The 25,929-nt window shown below is 41.1% G+C and overlaps 1 protein-coding gene and 1 pseudogene across 1 annotated transcript in view; both read right to left on the reverse strand.

Moving 5' to 3' along the window:
* Positions 1-872: 872 nt before the first annotated feature.
* LOC126299763 (5S ribosomal RNA) lies at positions 873-990 on the reverse strand (annotated as a pseudogene).
* A 20,738-nt stretch (positions 991-21,728) lies between these two features.
* Positions 21,729-25,929, reverse strand: part of LOC126297869 (GDP-fucose transporter 1) — a 35,584-nt gene continuing 31,383 nt past the window's right edge. Inside the window, exon 6 of the mRNA XM_049989160.1 lies at positions 21,729-22,247. Coding sequence (XP_049845117.1) covers positions 22,041-22,247 — 207 coding nt within the window. The 3' untranslated portion in view covers positions 21,729-22,040. The remainder of the gene's footprint in view (positions 22,248-25,929) is intronic.

Raw genomic sequence — 25,929 nt, forward strand, 5'->3', positions numbered from 1 at the left:
AACTTAGAACTACTTAAACCTAACTAACCTAAGGACATCACACACATCCATGCCCGAGGCAGGATTCGAACCTGTATCGTAGCGGTCGCTCGGCTCCAGACTGCAGCGCCTAGAACGGTAAGGCCACTCCGGCCGGCTCGCGATTCGGGAGTAGATGCTTATTTCAGTGAATTTGTTAAGTGCTCGTATTAGTTGCTATGCATATCCGAATACGGCACCCTTTTGCCTTTGGTAAAGCAGTTATTTTACCACATCGTTTAAAATTGATTCAGTCGCGGTCTGTGGAAGTAATAACCCTTTTAAACTATATTTCCAATTAACTTGCGGGTCATTGATGTGTGTTTCATGTGTAACTGAGACAATTTAATGCTTCATGTTAATTTTGAACGAAGACGTTTCTTTAGTTTTGCCCCAAGTGTGTAGAATTTTCTGAAATAAATGTGCAGTAACTGAACTTCTTTGCTGTCATTTCGGTAGTTAGTAACCTCTGTCACTCTTTGATAACAGGTTAATCAGGGCCATCAGCTATACTTATATATGAAAGACATGTTTCTTTGAGAATTCCGTTGTGCAAAATTTATCCAAATGATAGTGTTTCAATTAACCTTCCGTTGCAACGATGTTTCACTTTTATATACAGTGACACCCCCCCCCTCCCCAAACGTATTAGTAGCACTCCGTCTTCAGGCCACGAGTGGCCTACCGGGACCATCCGACCGCCGTGTCATTCTCGGTGGAGGATGCGGATAGGAGGGGCGTGGGGTCAACACACCGCTCTCCCGGTCGTAATATGGTATTCTTGACCAAAGCTGCTACTATTCGGTCGAGTAGCTGTTCAATTGGCATCACGAGGCTGAGTGCACCCCGAAAAATGGCAACAGCGCATGGCGGCCTGGAGGGTCACCCACCCAAGTGCCGACCACGCCCGACAGCGCTTAACTTCGGTGATCTCACGGGAACCGGTGTATCCACTGCGGCAAGGCCGTTGCAACCTATTAGTAGGGACGTTTCATTTAAACTGCCAGGATATTTATTCCCTATTAATAGACATTCGTTTACCTCACCCTGTCAGGATTGTAATGATTCTCTGTTAACAGATATTTTTCAAATGTAACTACAAAAATATACTGTCTGAATCACAGTTTGAATTCTTGAAGTGTTTCATTTTTGAAAAATTAAGTTTTACTGCGAGAATGTACGTACCTCATTACATAGCAAATTACATGCTACTGGAGTTGATATGAAAGGTTTTAATCATATAGGCTCAAAGTTGTGGCGACATCGGGTGTGACGAGACCTGCGACACCTTTGGTGCGGCTGGAATCTCCTAGTGACCCGAGTGTCGCTGCATCTGCTGATACGCAAACATCTGACCGGTCCGTCCACACTCAAGTGTGGGTGGCAGGCATTGGTGAGTTCGTGTGTTACTGGGTGGAAGGTGAAAGAAGGAGTAGGTCGCGCAGCTGGCTCCCTACACCATAGCAGTAGGTACGAGGTGCTACTCAGTGTTGGTGATAACTCTGAGCCAGCACAGAATGCCACTCTTGTTGGGCCAGTGGCCGATTTTCCTGCCCACTCCAGACATGTTCAAATGGGACTCAACATCTGAGGACATCAGTACCCTAGAACTTAGAACTACTTAAATCTAACTAACCTAAGGATATCACACACATCCATGCCCAAGGCAGGATTCGAACCTGCGACCGTAGCGGTCGCGCGGTTCCAGACTGAGTGCCTAGAACCGTTCGGCCACTCCGGCCGGCTCCGGACATGTGCAGAGGGTGGGTGCGCTTGTCATTGGGAGCCTAAATGTTAGGCAAACTTTATCCAAATAGCATGCAGGGCGGGAAAGAATGTCAGTGTGCACTCGGTATGTTTACGGTGGGGGGGGGGGGGGGGGAGAAGGGGGCTCGTCCGTGATGTGGGAGGATGCCCTGCCGGGCAGCTACCGAGCGCACTGTGCGCAACCGGTTGGATACACATAAACACATATATCGCTTTAGTACTGAGGGCATCCTCGGCTCCTTTCAGCGGACGGCTGATTTGGTGAATCATGTACTGTGCGGCTGGTCCCGGCGGAGGTTCGAGTCCTCCCTCGGGCATGGGTGTGTGTGTTTGTCTTTAGGATAATTTAGGTTAAGTAGTGTGTAAGCTTAGGGACTGATGACCTTAGCAGTTAAGTCCCATAAGATATCACTCACATTTGAACAATTTGATTTGGTGAAGGCAACTAGCATCACACGCAGTGTGCAGGCTAAGCTGCTTATTTGTGGCATCGTACCCAGTGTTGATGTGATGCTCTGGTTTGGAGCAGAGTGGAAGGTCGACACCAGAGGTTCAAACGACTCTGTGACTGTATCGGAAGCGGATTTCTCGACCTCCACTATCGGGTGCAGAATTGTAGGGGTCCCCTTATTAGGTCAGGCGTGCACTACACGCAGGAAGCGGCTAATAGGGTAGCAGAATGTGTGTGGCAGGCACATAGGACTTTTTTAGGTTGGAGAAACACTCCCTTGCGATCAAAGACGATTTGCCTGATAAATTAGCCACAACGTCCTCAGGGAATGTTCGTCGTCGCAGGTCAGAGATGGGAAAGATAAATATGATTTTAGTAAACTGCAGGAGCATCCAAAGAAAGGTCCCAGAGTTAGTATCACTCGCTGCAGCTTATAATGCACCGATAGTATTAGGATCAGAAAGTTGGTTTAAACCGGATGTTATTGACAACGGAATCCCAAGTTCGGATTAGAATACACTCCTGGAAATGGAAAAAAAAACACATTGACACCGGTGTGTCAGACCCACCATACTTGCTCCGGACACTGCGAGAGGGCTGTACAAGCAATGATCACACGCACGGCACAGCGGACACACCAGGAACCGCGGTGTTGGCCGTCGAATGGCGCTAGCTGCGCAGCATTTATGCACCGCCGCCGTCAGTGTCAGCCAGTTTGCCGTGGCATACGGAGCTCCATCGCAGTCTTTAACACTGGTAGCATGCCGCGACAGCGTGCACGTGAACCGTATGCGCAGTTGACGGACTTTGAGCGAGGGCGTATAGTGGGCATGCGGGAGGCCGGGTGGACGTACCGCCGAATTGCTCAACACGTGGGGCGTGAGGTCTCCACAGTACATCGATGTTGTCGCCAGTGGTCGGCGGAAGGTGCACGTGCCCGTCGACCTGGGACCGGACCGCAGCGACGCACGGATGCACGCCAAGATCGTAGGATCCTACGCAGTGCCGTAGGGGACCGCACCGCCACTTCCCAGCAAATTAGGGACACTGTTGCTCTTGGGGTATCGGCGAGGACCATTCGCAACCGTCTCCATGAAGCTGGGCTACGGTCCCGCACACCGTTAGGCCGTCTTCCGCTCACGCCCCAACATGGTGCAGCCCGCCTCCAGTGGTGTCGCGACAGGCGTGAATGGAGGGACGAATGGAGACGTGTCGTCTTCAGCGATGAGAGTCGCTTTTGCCTTGGTGCCAATGATGGTCGTATGTGTGTTTGGCGACGTGCAGGTGAGCGCCACAATCAGGACTGCATACGACCGAAGCACACAGGGCCAACACCCGGCATCATGGTGTGGGGAACGATCTCCTACACTGGCCGTACACCTCTGGTGATCGTCGAGGGGACACTGAATAGTGCACGGTACATCCAAACCGCCATCGAACCCATCGTTCTACCATTCCTAGACCGGCAAGGGAACTTGCTGTTCCAACAGGACAATGCACGTCCGCATGTATCCCGTGCCACCCAACGTGCTCTAGAAGGTGTAAGTCAACTACCCTGGCCAGCAAGATCTCCGGATCTGTCCCCCATTGAGCATGTTTGGGACTGGATGAAGCGTCGTCTCACGCGGTCTGCACGTCCAGCACGAACGCTGGTCCAACTGAGGCGCCAGGTGGAAATGGCATGGCAAGCCGTTCCACAGGACTACATCCAGCATCTCTACGATCGTCTCCATGGGAGAATAGCAGCCTGCATTGCTGCGAAAGGTGGATATACACTGTACTAGTGCCGACATTGTGCATGCTCTGTTGCCTGTGTCTATGTGCCTGTGGTTCTGTCAGTGTGATCATGTGATGTATCTGACCCCAGGAATGTGTCAATAAAGTTTCCCCTTCCTGGGACAATGCATTCACGGTGTTCTTACTTCAATTTCCAGGAGTGTATTTATAGTTAGGATAGGTCAGTTGCTAATGGCGGCGCCGTGTTTATTGCAGTAAAGAATTCGATAAAGTATAGCGAGGTTATCACTGATTCTGATCGTGAATTAATCTGGTTGAGGTTAAGTATCAAAGATCGGTCAAAAAATGGTAGTCGAATGCTTTTATAGACCATCTGGGTCAGGAGCTCTAGTGGTAGAACCCTTGGGACAGAACTTGCAGAATCGTTAGTAATTTTCCTGATCAGGCCGTTGTAATAGGGGGTGACGTCAACTTGCCAGGTATGGATTGGGAGTGTCATGCTATCAAAACTTGTGCCAGACATAGGGATTCAGGTGACATTTTTCTGGGTGTGCTGACTGAAAATTACTTTGAGCAGATAGTTAGAGAACCAAATCGTGATGGTAACATCTTAGACCTCCTGGCAACAAACAGACCTGAACTTCACTAATCAGTTAACGTACAGGAAGGCATCAGTGATCATAAGTCTGTGGTACCTTTTACGACAGTGGATCTTACAATGAATGTTAAGAAAGGCGGGAAGATATTTTTGCTTAGCATAAGTGACAGACTACAGATTTCAGATTATCTGAGCACTCATCATAAAATATTCGGTGATAAGGACGAAGATGTGGGAAACAAATAGAAAAAAATGCAAAGAAATAATGCAACACGCTCTAGTCAAGTATGTTCCGAGTAACGTCTTAAGGGATGGGAAAGACACACCATGGTTTAATAGCTGTGTTATAAAACTGCTACGTAAACAAAGAGAACTTTATCTCTGATTTAAGAGAAGTAAAAACCTAGCTGACAAACAAAAAAAGCTGAACGAAGCGAAAATCATAGGAGGAGAGCAATGAGAGAGGCGTTCAATGACTTTGAAACTAAAACTTTGTCAACCGACCTCAATAAAAACCCTAAGAGGTTTTGGTCGTATGTAAAATCAGGAAGTGGGTCAAAATCGTCTATTCATTCACCCAGTGACCATACTGGCAGCAAACCGGCAGATGACAGAAAGAAGGCCGAAATGCTGAATTCTGTCTTCGAAATTGTTTCACCGCGGAAGATCGTTACACAATCCCTCTCCCCAATCATCGTACGAACGTCGAAATGGTAGATACTTAGGTAACCGATCATGGAATAGAAAAGCTACTACAATCGCTTAGTAGTGGAAAGGCGTCAGGACCGGACGAGATACCTATAAGATTCTACACAGATTATGCGAAAGAACTTGCTCCCCTTCTAGCAGTTCATCGTAGAATCACTTGAGCAACGGAGGGTGCCTAGCGACTGGAAGAAAGCGCAGGTCATTCCCGTTTTTAAGAAGGCCCGTAGGACAGATGCATACAATTACAAACCTATATCGTTGACATCAATCTGTTGTAGAATTATGGAACATGTTTTGGGAGAATGAAAATCTCTACAAAAATCAAGATCTTCGGAAACTCAGCTCGTTTTGTTCCTCCATGAGATCCGCAGCGCCTTAGACAACGGCGCTCAGGTTGATGCCGTGTTCCTTGACTTCAGGAAGGCATTTGAGACCGTCCCGCGCTGCCGTTTAGTTAAAAAAGAATATGAGCTAATCGAGCGTCGGAGCAGATTTTCGACTGGATTCAAGACTTCTCGTAGATAAAACTCAACGCTCGCTCTTAACGGAACAAAATCTACAGATGTAAAGGTAATTTCCAAAGTACACCATGGAATTGTGACAGCACCGTTACCGTTTACAATATATACAAATGATCTAGTATAAAGCGTCGGATACTCTTTAAGGGCGCTCGCAGATGATGCGGTTGTCTATAACAAAGTAGCAACGCCAGAAGGTTATAACGATTTGCAGAATGACCTGCTGAGAATTGATGAATGGTGCAAGCTCTGGCAGTTGACCCTCGCCGGCTGGTGTGGCCGAGCGGTTCTAGGCGCTTCAGTCTGGAACCGCGCGACCGCTACGGTCGCAGGTTCGAATCCTGCCTCGGGCATGGATGTGTGTGATGTCCTTAGGTTAGTTAGGCTTAAGTAGTTCTATTAAGTTCTAGGGGACTGATGACCTCAGCTGTGAAGTCCCATAGTGCTCAGAGCCATTTGGACCAAGTTGACCCTCAACGTAAATAAATTTAACATATTGCGTATACATACGAAAAGCAATCCACTACTGTACTGCTACACTATTGATGACAAATTACTGGAAACAGTAAATACTGTAAAATATCTAGGAGTAACTATCCAGAGCAACATTAAGTTGAACGACCACATAAAACAAATAGTGGGGAAAAGCAGATGGCGGACTCAGATTCGTACCCGGCATGGATGTGCTATGTAAGGCCATAATACTGAGTGAATGTGAGGGTGCTGAATCACCTCCCTACCAAGCTCCTCGATAATAGCTTCCGACATTTAACTGCACTACCATCTTGCCCCAGCACTTAATGCTATCTCCTCTTTTTTTCCCTTCTGAAGCGCTATTAAGATGTCCGAGCTGTTGCCAACAACTGTCAGTTAAGATCACACTCTTAGAAAGCAGTTCATACTACACGACGCCAGTGTTGTACCACCAGACACACTGAGCCCTCTGCAGTGAATGGACCGATATTTTGATATGGGCTGTTGCTTTGTTGTTATTACTCAGCCACTCCCTACTTTTGTTATTATTCGGGGATTAATAGAATATATTTCGACATGAACAATAATGTTCAGGTTGGCTGATGTGAACAATCACTGATTAAAGCGTTCAGAGAATCTACGTCGAAGTCTGACTGCTCACATCAATAGGATCCTCTTTGCAACGATAGTGCTCTGACCTTTCTCCAATAGCATTTCTTGAACCTCAACCTGATAGTTCATCTCAGATGATCATGCTGCAGAGCACCGATTACTGCTGTGTTCTCGGCTGTTACGGATGCAAACAGCAGTATATAATGGTGACAGTTTGCTTTGACGCGTCATAACTCTCATTCCGGGAAAGCTGCGTCAGAGAAAACAGTTTATCCGCAAGGCGTGTCGGACGCAGTTGCGTTCTCCACGGAAGAGCAGCTGCACGTAGTCAGGTGAGCCACCCTTACACAGAAACCATCTCTCCCCATCGGCGTTTCACGTCACTTTATTGCAATTCATCGTACCAAAACACGGCTAGATTCCGAGAGAGTTTCGAAGCACTGGTGTTTTGAAATAGCATATATCCATAAGACGTAAGTTATATTGGTGTGCAAAACTTATAATTTTCGCACGCTTTGTCACTTTACCAAGTAACATGGGTCGATGAAACTTGGACCATGCACGAAAAGAACTACTACATTATAGTACTGAAGATAACTGAAAGAAATACGCAACGAGACGAACAGAAATGAATTTTTTTAAAGAAAATAACAACACTGAATTCACTGCTATTCATTACGGTCCGCTAGACATTACAGAAGGCGGAACCCGGTCCTTAATAGAGTGTGACATCGCCGCGGACGGCAGTGTATGCTCTGTAACGGGCTGCCATGCTGGCATAAGGTTGATAGGGAGTTCTTATGGTACGGAGTTCCATTCGTCCACCAGCACGGTTGATAACCGCTGAATGGTCATTGCTGGCACGTGGATGTCCAGAAATACGTCTCCCCAACATATTCCACAGGTATTCGATGGGATTTAAGTCGGAGGATGATCTCGTCAATCCATTCGCCGAATATCCTCTCGTTCCAAGAGCTTCCCCGCCTGCGCTGTTCCATACGGTCGTGCATTGTCATCCATAAGAAAACCGAACAAGCGCCAATGGGAATTGCGCTCCAGCGGTTATAATTATGTATATAGGTCGTTCATCCATCCCGAGAATATTGGCTGTTCTTGACTTATTGATATCAGTCCCAGGAATACCAAAAGCCGGCCGTGGTGGCCGAGCGGTTCTAGGCCTTGCAGTCTGGAACCGCGCGACCGCTACGGTCACAGGTTCGAATGCTGCCTCGGGCATGGATGTGTGTGATGTCCTTAGGTTAGTTAGGTTTAAGTAGTTCTAAGTTCTAGGGGACTGATGACCTCAGATGTTAAGTCCCATAGTGCTCAGAACCATTTGAAAACCAAGACTTTTGATAATGTTTTAATTTTAAATTTTTTTGTTTAATTTCGAATTCGCTATGGTAATTTTTCATTTATTTCATTAGTTTTGGAGTTATATTAACAGGCAATGCTAACTGGAAATTATAGATACGTTGACTTCATCTGCTCTCGTCCCTCTTGCGATTTCTGGTAAGATTTGACGGGAGGGTCCGGCGAAGATAACGGTACGGCCGACCATTGGGTCATTATTATTACGCTAATATCAAATTGTTCAAAGGAACGCTTTGACGGATATTTTATGGGATATTGGAACCCCATCCCAAACAATGATCTGAAATCCTGCATTCATTACTAGTATTACTTTGTTTTGAAACATAGGCTGGCATGGAAAGTTGGCCATCCTGGCACGATAAATGGGCGGCCTTATGCACAGCTCCGCTGGATGGCAAAGGCATAGTTTTCACAGCAAACGAAATCTTTGTAAATTATACACACAAACCTTCGTTGTGAACCGCTCTACCTATTACTAAAAACCAGATCATAATCATAGTTTCAGTGATTTTTGGCGAATTACGAATGCAATATAAGTTCGTAATAGCAAAAAAATATTTTATGTGATATAATTACAGATTAACAATTTCCTGTTTGTTTTCATGTACTGTTAAACCTTGCTTCTTGCCAAACTTTATGATTCGAGGTCAATGAGAAGTACCCTATAGGTTTTGAATTTGTGAATATCAAAAAATTGCCGTGTCTTTTGATTGCATTGGCTACGAAGCTTAAATCTTTTACGCCACCAAGCGACCATAGACCTTGGTACATAACATAAACTCTAAATTGATACCTCTACTCGTTCCTGAGAAAAAGGAGTCTTAGCAGCTGGACAGGCAGACAAACGGACGAGCAGACAGACGGACGGACAACAAATTGATACTATAAGGGTTCTGTTTTTACCCACTAGGGTACGGAAACCTAAAAATGAAATCAAGGAAGTAGGCCTACAGTGTCACAATAACATTGACAGGTGGGTGTACCGTGTTTAAAGATTTGGAGGTCAGTGTGCACATGCAAGGTTATGCCTACTCACATCGTAGCACCTGGACCACACGTTCGACAGTGCTGGGCATACCCCCATACGGCATTAGTGGGAACACGTAATACACCCACTAACATTGTCGAACATGTCATCTTGCGATGCACTGGCCACGCCCCCTTCACAAAACAATAATATGGCTTGTCTTACTTAGTCCTCTACTCTTCAGAAAGCTGGGTAACATGAAATTACACGTAGTGACGTCACAAAACTCGACCAGCCCCTCGTCCTCGAACGATTTTAAGTCCCGTGTGAGGACAGCTACCTTGGGTATGGCAGCCAGGGCACGTGTTCTGGGCCTGGGCGCCATTTCCATGGTGGTGCAGTTTTATGACAGGCCAAAGGAACGTGGTTGTCAAAAGAAAGGGGGAAAATGAAGTGGCAAATAGGATGGGAAGAAGACAGAGGAGGAGGATGGGCGAAGGTAATAGAGTGGGGCACTAAAATGAGAAAGGGCCGACATATATGAGGGGGAATCTTGAAGAGATTCGAATTGGACTGCGCCGGGCAACAGTTCCACATGTAAAAGTCCGTGTGTATGCGGATATGTACAATAATATTGACTTTGCAGATGAAAGCTTGCACCAATTAGGATATATGTGAGTATATCCGAGAATATCCGCAATACTAATTACTTTTCAGTTAATAGGTAAGCGATGGTGTCAATTTTACGATTTTTGTTTATTTTTGCGTTACAGCCGCGCGGTCTAGGGCGCCTTGCCGCGGTTCACGCGGCTCCTCTCCCCCCCCCCCCCCCCCCCCCCTCCGCTTCCCCGTCGGAGGTTCGACTCCTCCCTCGGGCATGAGTGTGTGTGTTGTCCTTAGCGTAAATTAGTTTAAGCTAGATTAAGTAGTGTGTAAGCCTAGGGACCAATGACCTCAACAGTTTGGTCCCATAGGAACTTAGCACCACACAGACTTTTGCATTACAAGAAATCAATAATAATTTTTATTGTTTCAGTCATTATTACTACAAGTACCCATTCAGGACAGAGTGCCAGTTTACTACTGGCTGGAATGCACGGTATCTTGAAAAGGGTAGATGCGTTGTCGACATCTGCAAGGGCTAAAGATAGCGATTTCCTGCAGAATTGCACATACTTCCTGCTTCCATCACACCAGCAGCTGCCTTATGTCTGGATCATTCCTGTTTAGCTTACACTAACCCTCCGCCACACACCGTTGGGTGGCTTGCGGAGTATGAATGTAGATGTAGAACCGATCACTCACTCAGTCACCAAAAGCTACGTGAAGGTTGTTGTAAGACACCATCTACTGAAACCTTCACTTTATGGTCTGACCCCTGATTGTGTATCACATACATCATCAATAATTTTCAGTATAAAAATCAGTGATGGTATCAACATTTCCCTTAAATATATTTATAGGTACATGATGCAACACTTATTGCACTGAGAAGTGTAGCACATTAACAAGACTGTGAAATAATGTTCATTTGGTAACACAAGAATGAAGTTTCATGCCAGAAACATTGAATAAAATGTTCTCAGGCTCCCAGCAGCAACAAGTGGTCAAAGTGCCATGAGCTTTCAACCAAGTACTCCTTGTCCAATGTTAAGTGGAATGACTGCTGATGGGCTGCTGCTACTCCCTTGCACACTCTACCTGTCAGATGTGACACCATTGGTGCCTGCAGTATCACCATATATGGGAATGCAATGACTCTGCTTTCAATGTGGCTACTTCAACCTTGCAAGGTTGAAGCTCTCTACTTTGATTTATAACTCTGTTAGACAAATGATCTACCTGCCTGACTTGGACACTTCTTCAGTTGCACTAGACTTTAAAAGCTTCAATTCTCTTCTTGCCTATACTGTTAAATGTCCACATCTCACTTATAGGTAATGTTACACTTCAGACAAATACTTTCAGAAAACATTAATTATCGGTACTTTTAATTACGTTCAAAGTTACGCTATTTCTCTTTTCAGAAAATCTTTCCCTTCTGTCAATGGTCTACATTTTATATCCTGTTTAGTTCTGCCGCCTACAGTTACTTTGCTGCACAAGTAGTAAAACTTGTTCCTACATTTCTACCCATGAAAACTGCAACATCATGAAGACAGCATGCAACACGCATCCAACTGGCATGATGTGTAATAAATGCTTGGATGTACAAAGGACCATTTCAGCATAACTGCCCAAAGTATGTAGGACTCATGTTGCCTACATAAATGCATACATGAAATAAAAGTGTACGTACATTCCACATCTCCTTCTAAACCACTGTATCGATTTCAGCGAAACTGGGTACACATGTCATTTGCTGTCTGGAAAGAAACATCGTGGAGATAAGAACTACCTACCTCTCAAAGGGAATGGGATGGGCAAGAAAAACCAGCAAAGCTCACAACATGCAAATAGTTAAGACTATATTCATCCAGTATTGGAGAATGAGAGCACTTAGTGACTTGCAACAAATTTTACACATAATTTCAAACCTTTATGACTCTTTTTCTTTTTCATACTCATTGTATTTCCAATACATTTCACAGACAGTATCCACATACACCACTGGATGTACCTGCAAAATTATATCATTGTACGAAACATAGTTCAGGAGATATGGCATCATAAACATTGAGCCGTGTGAAAACGAAGTTGCAGGGTGAAATTCACTGGAGATGCAAGTGAAATATATGTACAAATATGTGAGAAATATCTTAAATAAATGTGAACTACATGTGACATGCATATGTGTGTGAAGCTGCTGGTAAAAAGCTCCTCCTAAACCTGTAGGTTGATTTCAACTAAACTCAGTACACACGTAACTTACTGTCTGGAAAGAAATATTGTGCGGGTAAGAATTGGAGTGGTGGTGGTGGTGGTAACATGGAGAGAGGAGTGTGGAGGAAGAGATGGATGGACAGAGCATAGGAGGAGGAGATTGGTAGAGAGGAGGAATGAGGAGATGAACACAGAGGGGTGAGCTGAAGATGGACTGAGTGTGGGAGATGGACAGAGAGAGGGAGGAGGAAGAGATGGACAGAGAGAGGTGAAAGAAGGAGATGGACTTTGAAGTATGTAATTGTGCAATCCTGGGTACTAAGCTGATTCTTGGTTTTTCAACTCACAAGTAACATTTGAATGGTGATTAGTTGTGAGAAGATTGTGTTCTGCCTCATGTAGGAAAGAGAAACATCAACCAGCATGTGTCAGAATTTGACAGGGCAGGACTTTGGCCTAACAAGACTGCAGTTTACCATTCCTTGAAACTACCTGCCTGCACTGCTCAGGATACTATGACTGTCATGAGAACATTGAATCAATGGGTTCATGAAGCCTGTATTCAACATCATGCAGATTCTCAATGGCTCCACATGACTAGTTCCTTAGGGGACTGAGATATCATTTGGTGCACCATGTAGGATGATGCAGTTATGTCATGTAGTCACAAAGAAAGTGGACGAACATCTGGAACATCACAAATGGACAGAATGGTGACTATTTTTGCAGGTTTCCTGTCATGATAGTATGTGATATGATGCCATTGGGTACACAATATCACACAACCAGTAATTAGGATACTAGCAGCTCTATTTCTGACATGTTAAGGCTGGTGGCTTGTTCTATCTTTGAGATCATAGTGACATCTTTCAACAGCATTCTACAACATCACTTCTGCTGTACTGACAAACCTCAATACACAGGGGGCTTGACTGCTGCCCTGGCTAGTAAATTCTCTAGATATGTCAGATATTAAAATCAAGATCATTAGTCTCCGAGACACTGGCAGACCATCCCCATTATATTCAGAATTTCAAAGACTGCATTGCAGCTAACACTGTCAAAAACTCTCTCTAAACCTACAAATAACATAAATGTAGATTTGCCATTTTGCAATATGTCTTTCATGATATGACGTAGGGACAAGTTTTGCTTTGGGCATTCCTATAAGTCAATGGAAAATAAACTGATCCTCATCCAAATCTGTTTCTACCACTTTTTCTACCACTTTTTCTATCACTGTTTCCATACTTGGGTAAACAATTCATGATGGTTTGTTAATGCTTTTACATGACAGGGTCTACCTTTCTCTGGTATTTGCCTAATACATTCATCAAGTCAGAGTATTAAGGCTGCTTTGTACAGGGTGTCTCTCCTAAGAGCCGTCAGGCACATTTTCTCTAATGTTTCAACAGATATCTGCAATTTTGTTTTTGCATTATGCAGCTGGAGTCAGCCCAAACAATTACTGTTCATCACGTCTTTCATGTGGTACCCAGTAGTGATGGAAAGTGTTGATTTGTTCCTCATTACAAAGAAATTGGTTTTTAAAGTGGAATTTTCAGTCCTAATTCAATAGCACAGTCCCAAATTAGTTGAGTCCAACATTCATTTTATCAATATGTATTAAAACATTAAGAATAACCAGTACTTTACCAGTGACAACACTGTCCTGGCCTGCACTGACTTTACCGCCAAGCACGCAGCACTAATGAGTCGCTGCTGGATTGCTGTTCCATTCTTCTAATTGCACTGTCCTTGTTAATATATATCAATAAAACACATGTAGGACTATACTAATTTGGAAGTGGTGTAACGAATGGAAATGTAAAATTCTGGTTTAAAAATAATTTTATTTGTAATGAGAAACAGACAGACACTTTCTGTTGGTACAAGGGCTTCACAGAAAAGATGTAACAAGCAGTAATTGTTTGGGTTGAATCCAGCTACACAATGCAAAACAAAATTGCAGATATCTGTAAAAAAAAAAAAAAAAAAAAAAAAAAAAAAAAAAAAAAAAAAAAACCACAAAGAAAATGCACCTGATGACTCTTAGGAGAGAGACAATGTATATACTACCTACCAAATGAAACAGTTTGTCTTGGCTGGTTTTTCCAAAGATCATAATAAATCTGGAGGAATGTCGTCTATTCCAGGTGCCTTGCTTCTATTTAGATGTCCAAGGGCTGTCAAAGTCTTCACACATCATCACAGCCACACCTCATCTCCATCCATTTCCTTATCTGTTTTCATAATGTTGCCTAAAAGTTTCCTTCCTTTATCTAGCCATTCTACATGTTCCTTCCACCATTCACACACCCCCCCCCCTCCTCCTCCTCCTTTGTTTATTACTAGGTTGTCATCTGTGATTTTCATGCTCATACAGCTGCTTCTCTCTTCTCCAAAGGTTTATTTTGTTTCCCTCTATATTGCATCTGTATCTCCTATAGTTATTCATGTACCTAGAGTTTTGTATACCTCCTCTAACCATTACCTTTGACAATTTTATATTTGCTGTTGATCTAATTTTTCTGACATCTATGTTCTCCTTTACTTTCCTTTTTGGCTACATATATTATCCACTGATTCCTACTGGCCATATCTTCTTCGTATCATTGGTTCTCTGATGTCTTCATTATTCCCGTCTCATAATGGTACCCATCCATCTTCACCTGTATTCCTTTCCCCCATTTCAGTCAATTGTTGCCTAATGCTCCCTTTGAAACTCTCAACTACCTTTGGGCCCTTAGATTTTTTTGGGTACCATCTCCTTAATTGCCTACATTTCTACAATATCTTCATCTTTGATCAGCTTAGGTGAATAATTTCTTGCGTCTTGTCATACTTCTTTTTTCTAATATTACCATGTGCAGAGATAGTAAGCATAAGTGCAAGAGTGGTATGTTGCAGTTTTGCATTTTTATGGCTATGATGATCTGTTCACTATTTTGTCCATATAATTAACCTGGGTTCCTATTTTATTTGCTTATTATTAGATCTACTAGTGCATTAACTGTATTTGATTTTGTGTTGATAACCATATATTCATCTGACCAAAAATCATGTTTTCCGGACACCGCACATCACTAATTGTCACAATAACTGGCTTCAGCCTATCTATCTCTCTTTTCAAGTTCTCTTATCTATGTACTCGATTAAAGGTTCTAACATTCCAAACTCCAACCTGTAAGATAAAAAATCTGTTTTTCTTCTGTTAACAAAATCCTCCCAAGTATTCCCCACACAGAGATTGGACTGGGGGATTATTTTCATTCTGGAATATTTTACCCAGGAGGATGCCTTCATAATTAAAGCATTCAGCAGAGCTACATGTTCTCAAGAAATATAACAGCTTTAATTTCCCCTTGCGAGGCCAGGATGGCTAATGTTAAAATGCCAGATTAGTTGATTATCCAAACTTTCCTCTGCAACTTCTGTAAAGGCTGCTGCCCCTCTTCCAGAACTACATGTTAACTAGGGCTCTCATGAGGTATCTCTACATTAGAGCAGTCTGTATCTTTGAGGCATGGAAGCTACCCCACTGCAGTAAGATCTATGCTTAATGGGCAGTGTGATATGGTTAATAAGATTACAAATAATTCCAATGAAAGCCATTTCTCTAACCACAATGACAATGGTCATGGTGAAGCATTCCTAGAATTGTTACAAATATCTGAAACAGTCAATAACTCTCCTCCACTTCTGAAGTGCAATGAGAACACGAGTTTTTGCTCCAGTATCTCTTGAGGATGATGTGGATTTGCAATAAATGGACAGTGGCTTTATTCCAAAGCACAGTTTCTGTTCAGATGTAAATTAAAGTGGAAGGATATGGTACTACAAGTATATTATTCTGAAATGACATTATCTCACATCTCCCACTATTTCATCTTATCTGACAGGAGCAGAGTGAAAAGACCTGATCACAAGATGGGATAGGAATTTAAAAAATATCATAGTCTTGTCCCGCTATTCAATTTAAATGACATGTCACAAGAGGAAGGTGCATAATTTGAAAGAAAATGAATTATGTTTCTCAGGATCAAAATAAAAAGTTTTTCTTTGTGTCAACCATGACAAACTTCATGAGATTCCATTACTAGAAGACTGTGTTTCTAAATAACTTCACTGAAATATTTTTAAATATATCCTCATAATTATCTAATTTACAAATCACAAATATGATTATAAAATTTCTTACCCACACCCAACCATTCCTGTGAATCAAAGTGGTAAATATGTGTGACGATAGTTAAATCGTCCAAAATCAAAACAAACCAAAAAATTTGAATAATAATACTAAAACAACCTTCAGTATAAAATTTATTACTGTGTATCTTAAAAGGTTTTCTTCATAGGAGGAATCTGATTCCTAAGCATGTTTGCTGTAGAGAATATTAAATAAATTGTCTGATGAAAGTATTTTTCACGCAGAGAAGAAACAATTCCTTGTAGCTCACACAGAATGTATCATTTTTGAAGTGCAGCAACAGAAGTAGAGCCTTTTATGGGTTAGTATAAAGAATGGAGTTCACAAAAATTAACTGATTTATGGCAGTCTGTACATGTGCGTGTGACTACTGCTGTAACCGCCCAGAGACTAGACCATCACACCTCGGGCTTGGGTGAGCCTTGGCTTGGTGGGAGATGGGCTGTTCTGTGCCTGAAGGCAGTAATACAACATCATTAACAAACAAACATTTACTGTTCCAAAATACAATGTGTTTTCATTCACGGCTGCCAGCAGTGGTGGCCGGCAGCAGGGTGCTAGCCACCCTGGAATGTGCTGACACATGCATGTGCTGTGTTATATCGGCCATTGCAGTTGTGGAGACACGTATTCAGCACCCTGAAATGTCACAGCACAAGGCCACAGCTCAGCTGGTATTGTTGGCGCTGACTCTGTGCGGAACATTGGGTTACCAGAGAGCTCCTATTGACATCACAGACTGCACTCTGGTAAGCACCCACTGGCCCTGCACAGTGTGCGGCATTGGACTGGGTCACACTGTGTCCTTTAACAGGAGTAACGCAAACAGCGTCACAGTACATCTACGAGAATGGAAGCGGCGGCAGCTGCAGCACGTTCCTCTGCAATGATGATTGTGGACTGCTCCCTGGCCCCATCCATCAGGCCTCCACACGGCCCAATGGCTAATGTCACCCGCAGCTTCCCATCAGTCTTGACTCAAATGGGAGCACTAGAGCTTGCAGTGGCAAAGTCCACCTGGCAGGACTCCTTGTTCCACCAGAGTTTGAAGACATTCTCCACTAACAGAGGATAGGCAGACACTGGTCCTGGTTCAATGATTGTCAACTGTGAAATGTGTACAAGTAATTCAAGCTACTGGATATATATTAAAAACAAAGATTCCATGACTTACCAAGCGGGAAAGTGGATATATATATATATGATTCCATGACTTACCAAGCGGGAAAGCGGATATATATAAAGATTCCATGACTTACCAAGCGGGAAAGCGGATATCTTGTGTGTATTGCTATTGCGAGGCTATGACTACTTAAGTTTTTTGCTTTTCTCAGCTGGTCAGCTTTCTTGACACTTCAGATATAGCTGAAAGGTTTCTAAACTTCACCTTTCAGATGCTGTGGTGGACTACTCTGCAGCATCAGTACTCTGAATAATGTCCAACTTACGGCTTGTTACTTCACTCTGTGTGGTCAACACAATGACAGACTGCATACTCCTGTCTGTATGATGTCATTCTGCTGTGCTGGCACTTAGGACACTCAGTTCTTATGCTATGTAGCAATAACTCCTGTCTTGTGGCTGCACTTTATGCTACATCAGCAGTCCTTCCTTGCTTGAATTCTGCCTGGTGGTTGAATATTGACCCAATTTGCTTGCCTCCTGCGTTACAAAGGGATGACTTCTAAAATTCTACTCCATTCCCAAGCATACTATTTCAGAGCACTTCAGTACTTTATTTTCATCTTGTATTCAGTCCTGAATGTAAAGTTTATGTTTTCTTAATCCATATATTACATATGACGGAAGTTCACATAGTGAACTTTGTTTGTTTCACTAAAATTTCTTATTTTATCTATCAAATATTACCACATGCGCCATCATAAATTTTTGGTTTATTCACTGTTGTAGACTTTTGATTTCATTGGCTTGTATCTCCACACAAATTTATTTATTAAGTATAATTTATGGTTATAAGATCATTCATTTAGTTTACTGGAATAAAATTCCATTTCCATATGACAAATGATTTGGCTGGGTACTGTGCACAATTGCCTCGACTGCTGTTAAACAACTGGAAGCCGATGCAAATAGATGTGTCAGTAGGCTATCCAAAAGAACATACCTTTGATACCAAAACTACCTTAAGTACTGTCCACTTTCATAGATACGGCTTCTTCTTCAGAAAAGTGTATCTTGCAAACTGTATATCCACTTGACTATGACTTTTGTGTCACTAGCAACACTAAATGGTCTGTAAACAGGAAGATGTATCACAGGAGATACCAACCTTACCAAAAACTAAAAAGTGTTGTCAGAAACTGACAGTGGACCAGAGCTGGCGGGTACACTTTTCCAGTTAGAAAGTCTCCAACACTCCATGCCAAGTTAAAGCAAATGTAGAGGAACACAAGTTCTACTGATACAGTGAATAACAGTAGTAATAGACAAATATGAGCAACTGATGAACTGGGAAATCATGGACACTTAGTATATATGCTAGAGGGTCATTCAAAATGTAATATCATCGAACTAGGAATGAAGGTCACAAGATGCAAACAACTGACAATTGTCGTGCACACTGTAACTAAGATTTATGTCATCTGAATTCCGAGTTAACACTTGTATCCTCTCGATGACTCGCAGTGAAGATTGAAATCTACAGAATTTTTTGTGGTATTATGAAAAACCTTAAAGTCTGCAAATGTTGCTCCCAGAAGTGACCATCAATCCCTGGTAATGTCGTAATGATGAAAGCTGGGTTCCCCCTAAATGGCTCAAGGGTTTGTTACACACCAAAGGCAACTATTGGTGGAGCTCACACTGGTGGTGGTCAGGGAAGGGAGTGGGGGTGGGGGTGGAGGATGCATGTAAGTTTTTTTTACTAACACATTAAACAGGATCATGTCCAGTGATGATACTATGGTTCACTAGTATGTAGTTCTGGAATCAAGCCCCAACAACTGAAAGATACTTCACTATCAAACAACTAACTGAGAAAATAAATACTTAAGTGGCAGTCAGTGTCTGTTCCTTCTCCCCCAGCCTCTCCTCAAGACCCATGGACCTTGTTGAGATTGGCTGATTTGTGTTCTTCAATTATACACACAGCCGTACCGTAAGTACAACCACAATGGAGGGATATTTGTGGAGAGGCTAGACTAAACCATGGTTCCTGAAGAGCAGTCAGTAAAGTGTGGTGGCAGGAAGAACAGAATTTATAGTCTGGTCAAGGAATATCAACACAAAATCAGTGCAGGAGGCAGCCTAAAAATGAATAAGAAAATAGGAAGATGGGTAAACTTCTATGAACAGCACAGTGATCATGCTATCACAACCAAGATGGACACGAAGCCAACACACATCACACTACTACACATTTCTACGCCAACTATGTCCACAGATGATGATGATGATGAGATTAAGAGAAAATATGAGAATATAAAAGAAATTATTTAAATTGTTATGGGGGATTGAAATTTAATTCTAATGGCGGACTCGATTTTATAGTAGAGAAAGGAAGAGAATGAAAAACAGTAGGAGAACATGGACTGGGTGAAAGGAATGAAAGAGGAAGCTGCCAAGTAGAATCAACACTTGGTTTAAGAAAAATGAAAGAAGATTGTACACATGGAAGAGACCTTAAGACACTGGAAGGTTTAAAATTGATTATATAATGATAAGGCAGAGATTTCAAAACCAGAATTTAGACTATAAGACACTTCCAGGGTTGGAGGGGGCTCTCACCATAATTTATAGGTAATAAACTCCAGATTAAAACTGCATAAATTGCAAAAATGTAGAAATTAAGGAGATGGGGCCTGGATAGATTGAAAGAGCCAGAGGTTGTCGAGAGTTTCAGAGAGAGCATTAGGCAATTTTGCACTGTAAATTGAAAGCAATACAACTTAAGATTAATGGGTAACTTTGAGAGATAAAATATGGAAGACAGCAGAAATTCTTGGGCATTACAGCTCTTAGGTAAACCTAATGAATTATTTCACAGAACAACATTTTAAGATGATGATTGCCTTCACACAGTTGCTAACCTGTAGCTAGTATGCAGTAGCACATGTTTTGTAATGTACTGGGTTACAGACCATAGTTACAATTTGGTTGAAGATAACCTTGGTCAATGTATTAAAAATTATTTGCAACCAATTGGCTGTGGTATTTCTCCACTGAAACATATGTAGAGTTGCTAACAGACACCCCTGTTCAAAACTGTAAGATTTCTACTGGTCTAGGTATCTAAAACTAAAAAACTTAACTCCGCCCGAACAGGTCTCTGAAGATCCTAATGGCTGACTGCCGTCTTACCCTCAGCCTACAGGTGTCAATGGATGCGGATATAGAGTGGCGTCAGCACATTGCTCTCCTGATCGTTGTCAGTTTTCGTGACTGGAGCCACTACTTCTCAATCAAGTAGCTCCTCAATTTGCATCACAAGGGTTGAGTTGAGTGCACCCTGCTTGCCAACAGCACTTGGCACACCGAGTGGTCACCCATCCAAGTGCTAACCAAGCCCGATAGTGCTTAACTTCACTGATCTGACAGGAACCAGTGTTACCACTGCAGCTCAGCTGTTGGCCCTCCAGGTATCTAAGGCTATATCAAAATATAAAGACATAAAAATAAAATTGTTGTGGTTGTTAAATTTCATTCTGATGAAGAATGATGTACTACAAATTATTTTCAACCTGTTGGCTGTGGTATTTGTCCATTGTAATGTTAGAATGTGAAGATTATGTGGGGAGACAAGATTCTGCTCATGCAGTGCCTAAAATTTTATATTAATACCAACAATGTAGAATCAAATGTTTAAAGATGGCATGTTTCTTCTTTTATGGCACCTGTTCAGGTTGGATATTTTACTATTATGCCATCTCATTCATTCACATTTCACATTCTTTTTAAATAACAATAATAATGCATGACTATGTGAACAAGCACTGTTAAACAATGTGATGATGTGCTACCTGGTGATGCTGCTGGATACCAGACATACATATTGCTGCACTAAATGAAATATGCAGTTATCAGACGGTGTTCCCACGCTATACTACAATGTCTATAAACTGGGTACACACACTGTGACCAGTAGTAAAAACTCTTTTCTCATTCACTATATTAATCTACTTACATGTCACTCCTCAGACCTCTTTCTACTGCCCTTTGGTCATAAGAAAGATCTACAGATGACATAAATAACTACTATGGTTCAGAAAAAACACAGTGTTACTTATATCATATTTATGCAGTAAAACACAACTATGTTTGACCCGACCCATTATATATGGCAAATGGCTGTCAGTCATCAAGGTAGGCGTTGAGAATAAAGGGTAAAAAAACACCAATTTTCCCTGAAAATGTTAACATTTCTTATGACATGTGAAAAGTGGGCCTTCATTCTATCTTTTTTTGCAATAAAATTGAAAAAAGTAGTAACTCACACATAAAGACATAATGACTAAATTGCAGATTTCCTTTTACAAAGAAAAAGGCTAATTTATTTGGTATGAAAGCTACATTACTGTACATATTTTTCACATAAGGAACTCTTACCACTCAGAAATAAAAATTAAAGATTAACACATTTATCTCAGTTTCAACAACTCAGTACAGTACATACATTTTACTTCTTTTGGTACAAGAAGTCATAAAATACTGATAAAGGTAAACTAACACACATTTTCTCTTTAAGTATCAGTTGTGTGTTCAACAAAACAGTTTAAACACAATAACTTTTTAAGTGTGCTAGTCAGTAAAAATAAATAAAAGTCTTAAAGACGTTCAGTTTTCTGAGCCTTATGCTCTTGCTCCATTTCATGCTGCTTAATTCGCGCGTAGCTTGCACTAGCCACAAGCACTATCCAGTTAGATATCCACCACAAAAATGGTCTATTTTCATCATACCAGTATGATGCAATTACTGTTTGTGCACAAGCTTTTGCAGTCCCTGAAATGTTGTGTGTTAGTGGAGATGTCACCTGCAGAAAATCACATAGGATTTACATTCCACACCTAAACAGGATATATTTTCATAACATGTCACCAGGTTAACACACACAGAACAACAGACAAAAAATCTGGTGAAACTGCTGATTACTACATATATTGACATATGCAGGTAAAGAAGGTGTACACACATGTGTGTAATCTGAAATCAGTGTAGCTGTTACTATGAATTTCTTCATCCAACATAACAAATGAGAGCTAGTAAAGTGAAAGGGGAGTGGAATCCCAAGAGAACCAAAGAGAAGAGAAATTCTTCATTATAAATCTGTTTTGCTAGTTATACTGAGATGGCATAGACGACTTTAAACTGAATGCATACTATCTCCAGATGATACACAAAAGAACACAATAATTACACCAGTATGCCTTACATTATTACACAGTTGGGTGATCTGTTGTTCTACTTTGATAATGGAAGCATGTACAAATGATGATGAACTACTAGTGTGGTTACCAGTGACCTGCATAGTGCTGACCTAGCAAGCACCAGAGATAATGAGACTGCTCTACAATATCTGCAAGATACTCTTCATAATAGGCAGGCATCATCACAGACAAACTGCTATATGTTTGCAAACAGTACTGGTATGAATGCAGCGCATACGAGACATTCCTGCAAATATTTTGATCAGTTGCTCATCACCTCTGTTGTTTTCTACCGCTGTTACTTGATTCTCTGTGGATGGCAGTAATTCGTTTCTGGAGCTTTTGTTAGTAGTTCTGTATTAAGAAATATGTTTGTAAATTCTGAGATGGTAACAATTTCATAATGTAGGAATTCTATCATGGTAAAGATGGAAGTTAGTTGCACTGATTGACTGTTCTGTCAGTTCTTGGTAGAATATTTTATAAAGCATGAACGAAAGTACAGACATCACTGGTGGAGTATTCTGCGATATTTATTATTTATCTCTCAATCTTGTTTTCAGTTGTTACGCTATCATCAGGTACAAAAATATTTTTGTATGGTCATAGATTTTTAACTAATGCATCTCTAAGTATCTCCATTCCAAAAGATAAAAATTGTTACTGCTAGATTTAGGATAAAATGAGAGAAATTATTTCAGTGAAAAAGTGATGTACGATTATCTAACTAAGGTAAAATGTGTAACGCATTAACTAATGAACTATATAATAAATTACAACAACTATTCTTAGAAGAAAATAAATTGAAAAAACTTGTTCCAAAGGAGAGGTTGAACAAAATAAATTTGTCTTCAACAAGTCTTAAATTACAAACTGATAGGATATACTGGTGAGATTAAGCAGGCAAGTGAAGCAGCTGTCATTATATGAAGTAATTTTTTTCATAAGTTTTTTCATTTTCACTGAAATAACTCCTCTCATTTTATTCCTAAATCTAAAATTAACAATTTTCATCTTTGGAAAGAGAGATACTTTGCAGAGGCATTAATTTAAAGTCTTTGATCCAACAGAAATTTCAATGCACCACATATTTTATCTGTGTACCTGATGACGGCTTAATAACTGAAAACCAGTCGGTGAAATAAATAATAAATATTGTAGAACATTACACTAGTGTTATGTGTGCTTTCATTCATAATATAGAAACTAGTGCATATGCATTAAGGATAAATAGAGGCATGTGAGTGAAACATGTTATATGGAAAACTATGGCCTTGATTATTGATAGTTTACAAAATTGTTACACAGGTTCAGATGGAAGAAACTAACTGCACATTTTTATACATAAAAAGCAATAACTTTATGAAATGCAATCAACATCATCAGCAAAGCCTCAAAACTCTCCTATTTTCTGAGTTGTTTTCTGATAGCTGAGTGCAAATTGAAATTACATGTAGGACAAATCTGGTACGTATACTACAAAATGAAAAGTTCCAGAAACTTCCACAGATCTTGTCAAATATTCTGCAATCACAGGGACCATTATGTTCAAAGAAAGCTTCTTATGACAAAATATCCACAGCACTTATTTTCAAATGGACACAATTTTATCAAACAATGTTAAATTTCAAAACTTTGTTTCTATTATACAATCTTGTACAGATTTTGTTAATTTTTATTTATTCAAAGTGAATAATAAATTGTTTGTCAACTATCTTAATCATTCTTCCATTTCAGTATGTAATGGTTACAAAAAGGAACTAGAATTTCTTTTGATTACATATTAAATGTGCCAAATCTATACAAAGTCATCTGTTTGAATTAATGACAAATGTACTGAGAGTACCTGAGGTGCCAAATAGATATATCCCTTTTCTATGTATATATTCATTGATAACGGTATGCATTCAGTCAAGATTCCTGTCATACTTATTTACGATCTCCTAAACTAGTAACGCTCAATATTTTACTCAAACCAGAGTCCATAGTCTTTAAAATGTTATTAAGTTAAACCTTTGTTCTTTTATTGGCTGTATTAATTAGACACACATCTACACATCATACACTGCCAGCTGATTTCAGCGACAATGGTCATTTTCAAATGATCACGTGCAGACTTATGCCTAATTAGTACAGTCAATAACGGAACAAGGACTTCTTTTAACAGTAACCCTCAAGCAATAAGTGCATTATTATTATTATTTTTTCTTTTTACAAAAATCAGTCCTGCAGATGTTACACCAACTTTGATATGACTTATCTAAATGTTAAGCTTCAGAGTTCACCGGACACATTAAGTGATTCAAGGAAAACTTTCAAAACATAGCGACAATTACAAACCTAACTAACATGAAGGTAAAACGTTTTCTAAGTTTGCATTTTATCCACAACTCCTCTTACAATACATGTAACCAGAATGAATCTTTCAGTCTGCAGTGGAGTGTGCCCTGTGGGGGCAGGTCACGAGTCATGACTAGACAACTCAGTAGGTATGAGCACAGCTTCAAAAAAAAAAAAAAATAAATAAATAAATAAAATAAAATAAAATAAATAAATAAATATATAATGCACCCAGAAGGAGATGAGGAAATGAAACTTGACAAGTTGAGAGGGTATGTGATCTTATTTCAGTGATTACCCACAACTGTTGTAACTGGTCCTTGATATTATGGATACTGGGACAGAGTTGACATACAAGCTGGACCCAGACATGTTCTATTGGGGAAAAATCTGGGGTTTTGCTGGCCATGGGAGGTTCTCAACATAATTTGGACTATCAACAGACATACATGCCATGTATGGAGAAGCACTGTCTTACTGTAAAATGGTACCAGGATATTGTAGCATGAGAGGTAACACATGAGGACAGGATGTCCTTGACATACAGTTGTGCCATGTGAGTCCCCTCAATCATTACCAGTCATGAGCTGAAATCATAGCCAATGGCTACCCACACCACGACATCATGAGTAATACCACTGTACCTCTCCAAAACACTTGCAAAATGGGACATATTCCCAGGTCATCACAATCCATGCCAATGATGGTTATCTGGGGTAATGTGAAACTACAGTTTGTTGCTGAATACAAAACAACACCCATCATCAGCAGTCCGCACTTCCCGGTCATGGTATCCCTTCAACCGCAGCCGTTTGTATTGTGTTAACAGCAGCCTGTACATGGAACAGTAATTTCTCAGTCCAGCTGTTTCAGGAAGTCATTATCTGTTCTCATATGGCACGGGTAGATATTAATGGGTTGTGATGAGCTTGTGCATAATGCAGCAAT

This window comes from Schistocerca gregaria, chromosome X (assembly GCF_023897955.1).
Source record: "Schistocerca gregaria isolate iqSchGreg1 chromosome X, iqSchGreg1.2, whole genome shotgun sequence".
Lineage (NCBI taxonomy): Eukaryota > Metazoa > Arthropoda > Insecta > Orthoptera > Acrididae > Schistocerca > Schistocerca gregaria.